This window comes from Amphiura filiformis, chromosome 20 (genome assembly GCF_039555335.1).
Source record: "Amphiura filiformis chromosome 20, Afil_fr2py, whole genome shotgun sequence".
In the NCBI taxonomy this organism is placed as follows: Eukaryota; Metazoa; Echinodermata; class Ophiuroidea; order Amphilepidida; family Amphiuridae; genus Amphiura; species Amphiura filiformis.
The window spans coordinates 43436547-43450255 of record NC_092647.1 but is presented as its reverse complement, the minus strand read 5'-3'; the positions used below and the strand labels follow the sequence as shown (position 1 = coordinate 43450255).

Genomic DNA, 13709 nt, shown 5'->3' with positions numbered 1-13709 from the left:
TCCACATCTGTAAATGTACAGATGTGCATCCGGGGGAGGCAACCACATGCCACAGTCACGGTCTGACCCGTGATTGTAAACTAAGAGTTGTTTTAGACGGGGATGCGCGGCATCAGGGGCTGTTATAAGCGCTGGTGGGAGGGTAAATAAAGGCGGTGCAAGCATTTTTTGGCAAGCAATTTTCAAAAGCAGATTTTTGTTTGTAAACATATTTACGGGTCATCTTTTAAACAAAACGCTTAAAAAGCCATAGGAGAACAGTGCAATGCCTGTGTGTAAGTATGCTGCATTCTGGGGTGATAGCGCCTCTGTTGCTAAGAAGTGTATTTCTTTGTTATTTGACACCGCGGTATGAATATACTGTTACATTTATTAGTCAAAAGCATCAATAGCAGGGCAGCGACACAGAGCATACCTTGAGAGGACACTTGGCTCATTTGCATGGCAGTCGGACTCTCCATTGTATTTGTTCATTTGTGTATGGAGAGCAATGGCGACCCTTCATTGTATTTGTTCATTTGTGTATGGAGAGCCATTCTTGGAGCCCATGGGACTCAGGCTAGGTCCTCAGATAGAGTCAGACGCTGTATATACTAGAAACGCATATTCTTAATTCCGCGTTTATTCAATGTTAGCATTAAATTTGTATTGCCCGGCAGCGCGCGCAATGGAAAAACCTGAATTTGTTACATAAAAAGAAATTAAAATTAAAAAAAGTCGGTTTCCACCTGAGTACATATTAAATGGGTGTAGAAATTGTTCTGAAAATATTAATTAATTTAGACAAACATACGGGATATAATGAACCTTTGACATGACGCCATGATGACATGATTTTATTAGTCGTTTTATATCACCTATACCGTGTGTCATAATACCAATATTTTGTAATTTTATATAAGAACTAATATTTTGCATCATAAATGCGCAGTCCATATGTACAAACGAATACTAATCTTCAAGATATTAAGCTTTAGAAGACTTCAAAATAACATGTCACTAAGCAGGTCATAGGTGCTGGCCTTGTCCTATTGTACTTGTTCATTTGTGTATGGAGCTCACTGACCTGTATAGAGGTCAATGGGAGCTAGAGCTTCTTTACGGGCACTATCTGTTTCAGGGCGTAGTTCATTGAACTCAACGGGCTGTTATTTGAAGTGCTTTTTATGTTATTGCAAAACGGATCGTGGCGAAAGCTAATAAATAATTCATACCAGGGTTTAATTGATCTGGGATGCGGACATTTCATTATTCGTAAACCACCGGGATTCGATATAGGTTTGCGTTGTAAAATGAAAATGTGAATAAGAGTGTCATCCCCCTGGCAGCGACCAGGGGGATGACACTTTTATTCACATTTTCATTTTACAACGCAAACCTATATCGAATCCCGCACTTCAAATAACAGCCCGTTGAGTTCAATGAACTACGCCCTGAAACCGATAGTGCCCCGTAAAGAAGCTCTAGCTCCCATTGACCTCTATACAGGTCAGTGAGCTTCCATACACAAATGAACAAGTACAATAGGACAAGGCCAGCACCTATGACCTGCTTAGTGACATGTTATTTTGAAGTCTTCTAAAGCTTAATATCTTGAAGATTAGTATTCGTTTGTACATATGGACTGCGCATTTATGATGCAAAATATTAGTTCTTATATAAAATCGTCGGCTGTATTCCATAGTGGCGTAAAGTGATTTTTGGTCATTTTTTAAAAAATTGGCACATATGTTTTTAATGATGTTCTCTTTCATTTTTTCTAAGTCTCATCAGTCATAATTAGCTAATTAATTAGTAATTAATTAATTAAATGCGGCGTATAGTTACAAAGTGACATTTTTAGTATTCCATAGTGGCGTATCGACCATACGCCACTTTGTATACACATTTTATAATTAAGAAATATCGGCAAAAATGAAAACATCGTATGTCATAGTGGCGTACACGTATTGGACCTATACGCCACTATGGAATACAAACGACGAAAAGTAACGCCATAGGGATTACACGGCGTAAGGTTAACGTTAGGTTAGGGTATTGCGTTTTGTTTGTTTTCCATAGTGACGTATAGTTTTGTGCTTTTTATTTTCAGTTTGCCAGCAATAGTATGTATTTATTTCGTTTGAAAAATATATAACAATAAAATCTATTTAGTTTACTACAGAAATTTCACATCATTTACAAAATATAACGAATGTCTGATTTACACAACTCGATTTTAAATTGGCATTTCTTCAAACCCGATTTTCTCGAAAAGTTGTTTATTCGTGGCGCCCCACTATACGCCACTATGGAATACAGACGACGAAATTACAAAATATTGGTATTATGACACACGGTATAGGTGATATAAAACGACTAATAAAATCATGTCATCATGGCGTCATGTCAAAGGTTCATTATATCCCGTATGTTTGTCTAAATTAATTAATATTTTCAGAACAATTTCTACACCCATTTAATATGTACTCAGGTGGAACCCGACTTTTTTTTAATTTTCATTTCTTTTTATGTAACAAATTCAGGTTTTTCCATTGCGCGCGCTGCCGGGCAATACAAATTTAATGCTAACATTGAATAAACGCGGAATTAAGAATATGCGTTTCTAGTATATACAGCGTCTGACTCTACCTGAGGACCTAGCCTGAGTCCCATGGGCTCCAAGAATGGCTCTCCATACACAAATGAACAAATACAATGAAGGGTCGCCATTGCTCTCCATACACAAGTGAACAAATACAATGGAGAGTCCGACTGCCATGCAAATGAGCCAAGTGTCCTCTCAAGGTATGCTCTGTGGCAGCGACCTCGCGGGCAACTCAACCCAAACCACAGAGCATACCTTGAGAGGACACTTGGCTCATTTACTCCCCACCCAACCCCATCCATGATGTAACCTATTTGTTTTAATTATGAATTTATGATCAGAGGACTCACAGTGGGATTCATGAGTGAAGTTAACATACATCTGGGAAGTGAGAGTATTATATTCTTATCTCACTTTCCTGCATTTGTGTAACCATGTATTGTATGGTACCCGTACCCATGAGTACGGGTACGGGTCCCTGACCATGAGTACGGGTACGGGTACGGGTCCCAGGCCATGGGTACGGGTACGGGTACGGGTACGGGTCCCAGGCCATGGGTACGGGTACGGGTCCCAGTCCATGAATACGGGTACGGGTACGGGTCCGAATTCAAAGTAGGGCATGAGTACGGGTACGGGTCCTAATCCACGGGTACGAGTACGGGTACGGGTACGGAAATTGGGACTCGAGTACGGGTACGGGTACGAGTACGGGTACGGGTACTACAAGTCTGCCATTTGGCAACATTTTTCTTCACTCTGGACATGTTCATACCCCACCCTTCAAAAGTATACATTTTGTGCGCTTTTCATCAGAATTGCCTTTGGTGATGTTTGATTCTGCTTAAAAGCAAACACATCGAGTACTATCATAGGTAATTATAAACTATCGACAATATTTGAAGGATACCTTTGATTTGCTATATTATCAAGTAAATAATACATGGTTATACTATACATGATGCAGTCATGTCTACAGTAGAATTCATCTCGACCTTTGCAGGACTTAAACCCCATTAAAAGCTATTAAACCAAGATAACACTCATTGAAACAGCTCAACTGATTAAATCGGATCTTCTCTGTTGTGCACATGTGTCTGTTTTATATGTTCGGTATCGCTATGAAGTGCTATAATACAGCTTCAGTTGGGTAACTGATTATAAAGGAAACGCAAGGAAACAATGGTATGTGGACCTTTGTTCACGAAATGAGACAATGGCCTGCTTTTTGTTAACCAGCATTCTTGAAAATGAGCAACATAATGATTGTTGACTTAACACGGTTTGGAAATAATTTCTTCATATTTTTGGTGTTATCTGTCGTTTACATATCCTTCCTAAAACACAAAAGTGCGACTATTTCCAAACACCTAAATTAGCTAAAAATTTAGGACATGTTACAAAACTATATTTTCTAGAATTTCATAGAATAGTTTAATTGTAGCTTGTGCCGTTTTTTTTGTGGCATCCTTCAGAACGGAGCGGTCCGTTACCAATATAGCTCAATATTTTCGGTCAAATCTCCATTCAATTAACACGGGGAGTTGGCTAGCTATGAGCTAGCTATGCTTTGCCCTCACTCATATTCTACGAAAGTGCGACTATGTCTGAACATCTAACCTAGCTGTAATTTTAGGCCATGTTAGAGAAATATATTTGCTAGAAGTTTGGAGAATAGTTTAAATATTGGCTGGTTATTTTTCACACAGTGATGTTAACTAGGCAAATGCAATATACTTCTAACATACACTATTTGTAAAGGTCGCGCGTCAATGGTGAGAGCACTGTGTATTGTGTATAGGAAAACGGATAGTAACTGCAGTATGATGCACGATTATGATTAAATTATACCTATCAAATTTAAGCATATGGTTAATTTGCTTTGGAATTTTACAAAAACAATATTAGTAAAATCTCATTAAGAGTTGTATGCAAATATGCCTCATTTAGACTTAATCACATTTTGCATTGGCTTTGCTGATACTAACGATTCTAAAAACAATTTTCTTAATTGATAAAATATTAATGATAATGAGATTTGAGTAAAATAATGGTATGATTGTATTGTATCTGGCTTTGCTGATACTAACGATTGATTGATAAAATATTCTCATCTTGTCTATGAGAAACTAAAATGGTAATGATAATGAGATTTGGGTAAAAGAAGGGTACGATTGCTTTGTATCTTGTTTTCATCATACGTCGTAAAATTTTGAAATTAATTTGAACGTTCTCCGTTTATGGCAACCTCCTACAATTTTCAATGATATACTTCTTATTTGTAAGGACAATGTGAAAGGATTTCGGAGACACAGCTAGCATGTGTAGGTTTATGGTCCAAATTGCTGCTTCCACATTTAATATCGTACAATTAAATATGGAATTCTCTCTCATACGAAATTAAAAAAATTCACCATCATTTGCAAACGTATGTATTGTTTTTGGAACCTGCATCAGTCATTTGGTATTAATTCAGTCCATTAGCATGAAACGTCACATCATTACTGCAAAACTAAATGCCAACATGTGTGCGTGTAAATTAGTCTTTAATCACTAGTCAATATTAAATCTAAAAAAGAGCTAAATATCAAAATGATGGCAGCGAGAAAATACACATTGGTCAAATCATGTGGCCTTATGTTGGTAATTGTTTTAGTTTTAAAACTTACACCATTTAACAAATCGTGGACGAGAGAAACTATCTGGCACGAAAAAGAAAGTCATGACAGGACATTACATGACATGAATTCCGCGCTCACAACGCAGGATGATCCCGACTTGGTGGATATAGTACGCCGAGTATTCATTCAGCCGCCTACCGCATCACATATACCGTACGGACTCAAAAATCCTGAATTGAAAGATTTCTCCCGCGGCCAGTCAGCTATCATTGATAAACTTTTCAAAAACAAGGTTGGTATATAAATTCATATACGCCATTGTAAAAAGTTACAAGTTGTTATTGAGAAAAAAAAAATCTATTAGATATTTGTTAATAATTGTAAGTAGATACGATATTCACAATTGCTAATTGCAAATATTTTCAGGATCTTTACCAAAATATATGCAAACATAATAAATTGAGTTATCAAAATGGTGTGTGTACAAATTCAAATGGATATATTATAGTTTGAAACAACACAAGTTCTTATTAAACTTGTACATAGTGAAAGCTCTTTTTTTAAATTTGTGTTTCCTTCATATGCTGTGATTAATTTGTGACCAAATGCGCATGATACACTTTTACATGACCTTTTGTACATTTTATTCATAATTATAGAGACATTGCGATTTCCAAAGGTAGACATCGGACGTACGTTGATCTATTCAAAACCACTCTCCTGTATCGAAGCGAGGTCACGTATTTAGCTATTTTTGAAGATATTCCACGTGCGAAATTGACATCGTTGAAAATGCACAAAATGTGTCCATTTCACAATATTTTAAAGACAGTCAAAGATTATGAACATCGAAGGAAAGTCTAATTATTATTATGATCCTTTTGTTTGTAACAAATCATTATAATAAAGGTACAGCGATGTGCGCAGAGATTGCCCATTGAAATGTGTGTGATACTTTGCGTACAAAAATGACATTCCCATTTTGGATTCCAACGTAGAATAAAACGCAGATGCTACGTTGAAATATGCTGATTTATCTCATGTCTAAGTTCATGCAACGCGCCCAATTTTCAGGACGAAAAAGTCTCATTTTGAAAGTAAAGTCATGATGTATGGATGTAGTGATCTTTAATCTACTAAAATATATGTTTTGGGCAACTATACTATTTGGGGAGCACAAAAAAACAATTAAGTTTAATCAGCATGTAGGTCAAAATTTTAGTCATAATCAAAAGCGGCCTGTTTGAATTAGGCAGAGACTCAGCTTACTGTTATTTTTTCAATCACTATGCCCTCTATCGACCTAGATTAGATTAGATCAAATATTATAGTCTTCATTCCAGCTGACTTGTTCTCCTTCGTGACGAATGACCACAATCCAGTTTGGAACCGAGACTAGCAATATTTAACACCGTATTAACGTACGTAAAAACGTACTTGAAAACGTACGTTCCACGTGCTGCGTTTAGAACATCGCAATCACTCTTATATTACATAAGCTACGTCGTATAATTAGCGTTACTATACTTTGTTCGTAATTTACATCTTACTAACAGTATTTTAAGTTATGATTATGGACAAAACAATTGTTATAAAAGGTATTTGTCTTAGACTAATTGAAGACCTGAGCGCAAGAAGGCCGTAAGTCCCTTGGCCCCTCAACATATACACTAAAGTTACGTATAGTTTCTTAGGGTTTTATAATGTTTAATGCATGTTCCAGGGTGAAAACATCATGAAAGGTTGTGAAAGATTTGTTTTGAACCCTGAACATGTATAAAACATTACCAAACTGTACGAAACTATACGCAACTTTAGTGTATACATGTTGAGGGTGCCAAGTGGACTTACGGTCTTCTTGCGCTCAGGTCTTCAATTAGAAATTTAAGTTTTCATCAGAACTATTTCCATTATCAGAATTATAAACTATTTTTACATGTAACTTAGATACTCTTCCAACTTGGCTTGTAAAGATAATCTTCCGATCTTGTTGCCGATTTTCACAAAAATTGTTAACAGTTCGTTAATGTCTGGTATCTTTCCAAATGCACTCAAAAGTCTATTATTACTCCGGTGATTAAAAAATCTTGATAATAATATCCTAAAGAACTATAGGCCAGTGGCCAACATGAAATTCATGTGTAAGGTTGTTGAAAAGGCTGCGTCATGTCAGGTAGTCACACATGTTGACAACTTCAACCTGGGTGAAGTGAACCAATCCTCCTATAAGAGGTCTCACAGTACTGAAACTGCCCTTTTAAAGGTAAAAAACTACATCCTCCAGGCAGTACGTGGACCATGGTAAAGTTGTCTTCCTGGTGCTGCTTGACATGTCAGCAGCCTTTGATACGGTGGATCACCGTATCTTGTTGAATAGACTCAAATCTGATTTTGATATCAATGGCACAGTCCATTCCTAGTATAGGTCATATTTCAATCAACGCAGGGTATTCCGTAAAACTATTAGTATCGGTTGCCTTACCAGAGGTCTATACTTTGAATAAACAAATTCAAAGTATAGACCTCTGGTAAGGCAACCGTTACTACTAGTTTTACAGCATACCCTCACCTACGATCATTGGGTGTACCGATCATCAGACGGATAATTTGTCATGGTTTCAACTTAACAGAAATGCATATACATGTATATATATTCTGTGGTGTCAGAACCATGACAAAAGCCACTTCCAGCACAGTCTCTACTCCAAAAGTAGTCGAAAGTGCTCAACCACTATAAATAGTGGGGGCTTAATATAACAAGTGACTAACTTTGGAATGGATTCTTTGTTGAGTGTGGTGCCTTTATTTCAATTTCAGCGGAATGGATTCTTTGTTGAGTGTGGTGCCTTCGACGGAGAAGGAAGGTCAAACTCGTTGTTCTTTGAACGTGAACTAGGCTGGCAAGGACTTTTAATTGAGGCTGACCCTGCTAATTACTACGAACTACTTAAACGAAACCGAAAGTCGCATCACGTCAACGCCTGTCTCAGCGTTGTGTCATATCCAACCAAGGTACTATTACATCATGAATATAATATACAAAACAAATTATGTTTAATCCTTGCCCTTTTGAATGCAGATGATTTTTTTTCAAAGGGTGAATATACTGAGAAGTGAGAACGTTAGTCCATCAATGCCTATTGTTATACAAGGCTCACTCGTTCATTTAATTAGGCACTGGAACCGATTGAATTCGGTGTTGAAATGAGCCAAATTTAGAGCTACACCTTTTCACGTTAAACTATATTTTCTCGATCAAATGAAAAGAAATAATTTTCAATCTTTCAGTAAATATCAGCAGAAAACCACAATGCATGGTACTGTATTTAAAAAATCATTGTGTAAAACTTAGGCATGCAATTTAGTCTTCTAGGGTAAGATTTTCAATTTTGACAGGCCTTAACTTCGCCCATGAACTTTTTTTTGGTATTAACATTTTAGCTTTTCAAAGTAATATAGTTCGCTTATGAAAGATTTATTTATCCCAACTTTCTAAAGCACATCACATCGTTCTATATATCATTGTTTTGCTTTCAAACAAAACATCATGTACAACCAAATTTTAGGCTTAAACAGCTAAATGTGATATCATGCTAATGTATACAGATGCTTTTGAGTCATTCTCAACTTTGATTCCCCCTATAATAAAAAAGAGTTGGATATTTTCACACGACGGTGGCCGACATTATTCAATGTGGCAACAGCCAATAGCGTAAACAAAACAGACAATATGACGGCAACACTGCCTGGACGTTGACGCAATTATTTTTCCCCGAGCCAAGGTGCGTTTTTAGCTCTATTGGCCCCGTTACAGAAAAAAAATGCACAAAATATATTTCCCAGTGCAATGTACACATTTTCACATGAAAATAAATAATTTTAGATTCAAAGAAAAAAGTAGAAGAAAATTTAATCATCGCCGGGGTGGGAATCGATCAAGGGATACCTTGCGTGGCAGGCGAGATTCTTACCACTACACAACGTAATCGCATTGGTTTTGAAAGGAAATTTTCAGTATATATAACATATCGTGCGTTATTCATACAAAAATTTAAAAACAGTACTTACAATGAGGTTCACTGTCGAACCTCAACGGATTTAGACTGATAAAATAGTGCTTCATAACATACATACACTTTTGGAATTATTTGAGACATTTTCGTGTTTACGTGTTAAACCAATGACGACGTCAAAATTCAGTCGATCTTGGTCGCCCCCCCCCCTGGATATTTTGGCAGTTGCAAGTATAAAATGTTGAAATCAAAGCGGGTATTCTTTAAAACCTTTAACCCTAGAACTGCGAAGGGGAGGGGGAGGGTTGTACCAACCGGGGGTTGTACCAATCCCCCCTAAGATTTTTTATCCGTTATAAAAAGACGTGTTCTTTTACGCCCAAACGACCAAAGCTAATCATAGATCCATCCTATGTGCTCATTTTAGCTGTAAATCTTTTACTCCAGCACCTTACCCGGGGTAAGACCGGCCTTAAAAGATGGCCATAGGAAGCCCACCATTGGTTTCCAGAGTAAAATCAATGATGATTTTCATTTCGCTCTTGTAAAATTATTCAAAGAGCTACTGACTTCTTACTTGTCAGTTAGGTTGAAATAGTCATTTCCTTTCAAATTTAGGAGAACATTCGGTGAAAATCGCATTTTTGTAGAATTTTTAGCCCATAACCTATACTTTTGTACATAGCCAGAATTTCTCAAATTTGCCTGGGCGCCTTCACTTTATGACGTCATAGCATTATTATGTGGGGAATGTTTGTACTTATTTTGGTATCACTATAATAGAGGGGACCCATAGCTATACATTGGTACCAAATATAACGGTATGACGTTTATAATTGAAAATTAGTGGGTTGCAACAAACCTCTCCCCAGCTTCGTAGTTCGTGTTACAAAATATGGCTCAGTAGTTACTTATCCAGACACCAAACGATATTATAAGTTAGTTATTCATAATAAGTAAAAAAAATCAAGTTTATGGACAATTGATTGGTAAGAAATAATATTGTGAAAATTAAACTGACACGGTAAATCTACATTGTTCATCGAACATTTTTTAATACATTAGGGGTTACTACACCTGGCCAATTTTGTGCCTATTTTTGCATTTTTCTCAAAAATTATAGCGCATTTGGCTACAAGTAAGATATGTATATTATAGGGCAAGGACTACAACTACTGCACTGGAAATTCAGCAACTCAAAGCAAGTAGTTATTGATTTATTGATCAAATATTGGTTTTCCTCATTTTTGACTGTAACTCCACAACTGTTGTCTGTGCTGAAATAAAATTTCCAGTGCAGTAGTTGTAGTCCTTGCCCCTATAAAATACATATCTTACTTGTCCCTAATACGCTATAATTTTTGCAAAAAATGCAAAAATAGGCACAAAATTGGGCAGGGGTGTAGTACCCCCTTAATGATACACGTGTATAATTGAGATCAATTCACATCTAGATGATCTTAATATAGCACAAGATAATAATATTACAGTGAATAGATTCATCAGGTTTGTACATCAAATCAAATTAGTAATTTTGCTTGCCAAAACCAGTAAGTTTTACTTATATTTCGTCCATCTCGTCGGAGGACGTCATCAGATGTGAGCATCTGATCCACTTTCCCGGGAAACTGGCTTCCGGTTGTGAGTAGTCTTACTTACAATCTTCAAAAGTGGCTATGGAGATCAGAAAGAGGGGGGACAAAGACCATGAATAGAGAAGAGGACACTTATTTCCTAAGTCACGTATTTGACCCACTTTTGAAGACTGGAAGTAAGACTACTCACAACCGGAAGCCAGTTTGGTAAGCAAAATTACTAATTTAATAAAATTACGTTATCATATTTTAGTCTACTCGGAGCTAAATCTTATACGAGCCTTAACTAAGGATTGAGTTCAACACCCATGTCTACCAATGTTTGTTACCATGAGGTGTTAGGATAGACCCTCTAGATCACTGATAGGGGTTAGTGGACCCAAATTTTAGGGTACGTTTTTTGCTAGAGGTCACGAAAGGTCACATAGGGGTAAAAAATTGAAAATGCTTCGATCTTATTGAGAATTATATATGAAATTACTCATCTGATGACAAGGATTAAGAAATTGTATAGTTTATGCAATCTACGACCTATTGTTATTGAGTTATCTTACAAAAACCTCTTTTTTAGGCGAAATGACATGTTTCTGGTTTTACGGGGGTCAAAATGTCAACTTACTCCAACGTACATTGGTGTGCAGCATGTACGAAAGGTTAGCATCGTTATACGTCGGCAGATGCCCATAGGTGCTAGTATGAACTTTCATTCGATATTCTATATAAATACAATTTTAAACCAATATATATGCACCTCAAATCCAACCTTCTACCTTTTGTCAGGCAAATATTAGTCCAAGGTCCCTTAAACGTACTATATTGGTAGACATGAGTGTTGAACTCGACCACTTTTCAAAATCCCTTGCTCCTAGATTAGTCCTGGCCCTAGTCACTTGATTTCATAGGGATAGAGACCTAAATGGCCCTTGCAGGTCAAGCAGATTCCGAATTATTATCATTTCATCTGGCTAATATGATGATTATCTCGTTGCTATGGGCGGCCATCTTGAATTTCAGGTGTCCTAGACCTCGGACAACCATGAAACCCCCTTTATTCAATCAGAAAGCCTTGATTTAGTGGGGATAGACACCTTAATGACCCCTGTAGGTCAAGCAGATTCCGAATTATTGTCATTTCATCTGGCGAATATGATGATTATGGTTGCTACGGGCGGCCATCTTGGATTTCAGGTGTCCTAGACCTCGGACAACCATGAAACCCCCTTCATTCAATCAGACAGCCTTGATTTAGTGGGGATAGACACCTCAATCACCCCTCTAGGTCAAATAGTTTCAGAGTTATTGTCATTATACCTGGTTCATAAGTACATTTTGGCGGCCATTTTGAAAAACGGCCATATACATAGTTTGCCCGGGTTTGGAATTTTCCACCTAGTAGAATTTGAAAGACCTATGCATACCCTACTCGAATCAACATTCAAACTTTCTTCCTGAAAAATTGTATACGGGTCTGTAGGACAGGGCCAGGACTAGATTGGTTGATCTCCTCTGAACCTATATCTTAGTTTATAGAACACATACTTGTATTTGACACTGACAAAGGTATGTAATCTTTTCAGAAGAAAATTGACACAATTGCGTTTCTATATATTATATGTTTACAGATGCGGTTTAATCAGGCACATAATATGGGCCGCGTATTTAAGGGGGAAGAAGAAGAAAAATGGGCCAAGTCTAAGCACCTCAAAATAAACACTATTCAGATGCAGTGTTTCCCGCTGTATACACTCATGAAGGCTATGGGAAGGACGAGTATTGATTTCTTCAGTCTGGATGTTGAGGGTTCTGAAATGGACATACTTAAAACAATTCCTTTCGATAAACTAGACATCAAGTCCATCACTGTAGAATTTATACATGGCGGGTCAGAATCGAAACAGCATTTGCAAACTTTTTTTGAGAACAAAGGATATACAAAAATAGGAGAAGTTATTGATGATAAAACTGGCCTGGCTAACGATATGTTGTTTGCTAAAAGTGATTTGGTTGAAGGTGATGATTGACCTTGGAAGTTTATTGCGTCTACAGAAGAAAGGGTTATGCTGTGTCTCTCCGTCTTCGTTCATGTTGTGTTAAGGGATCTGGAATGAACGTTTTGATCGTTTCGACAGTATTGTTTGTGGGACATGAGAGCACATCAGACATATCAAATTGCATTCTGAATACGAAGAATGTCTTTCTGATATCAAATAATTGTTATTTTTGAAATTCACGATATAATACAAATTTTATGACAAATTATTAAAATTTGATATTTTTCACGTTTTTGATATATAACAGTCCTCGAAGTAAATTTTATAAATCTAATGATATATTTTAAATGTATGTAGTTGGAGGAAATCCAACGATCAATTAAAAATGTTGACCTTTCATACTGAAGATATGGATTTTTTCCTAAAAACACCTAATTTTTTTGGGTGTTTTGGGAAAAAAATCCATATCTTCAATACGAAAGGTCAAAATTTTCAATTGATCGTCGGCTTTTCATCCCACCTACATACATTTTAAGTACAAATCATCAGATTTATAAAGTTTACTTCGAGTACTGTTAAATATCAAAAATATCAATTTGTAATCATTTGCCATAAAATATGTATTACATTGCGAATTTCAAAAAATCAAAATTATTTGATATCAGAAGGACTTTCTTCATATTCAGAATGCAATTCGATATGTCTGATGTGCTCTAATGTCCCACAATTCACAATCCCAGTTGAACAAATTCCATCTCTCCTCAGTTAACATCGCTGGTGTGAATGTCCCAGTGCAGGTGAACGCAGTTAGAAATCTTGGTGTGATGTTTGACTGCAATGTGGGCATGTCTGCTCAAGTGACCAAGATTGTAAAATCAGCAAATTTTCATCTCAGAAACATT

At 36.7% G+C, this 13709-nt stretch overlaps 1 protein-coding gene across 1 annotated transcript; it reads left to right on the top strand.

Annotated features, from left to right (window-relative positions):
* Nucleotides 1-5032: 5032 nt before the first annotated feature.
* LOC140142670 (protein Star-like) lies at nt 5033-13010 on the top strand. The gene is made up of 3 exons (XM_072164669.1): nt 5033-5500; nt 8026-8220; nt 12439-13010. Exons 1-3 carry the CDS (start codon nt 5180-5182, stop codon nt 12835-12837), a joined length of 915 nt encoding a protein of 304 aa, XP_072020770.1. The 5' UTR covers nt 5033-5179; the 3' UTR covers nt 12838-13010.
* Nucleotides 13011-13709: the final 699 nt, after the last annotated feature.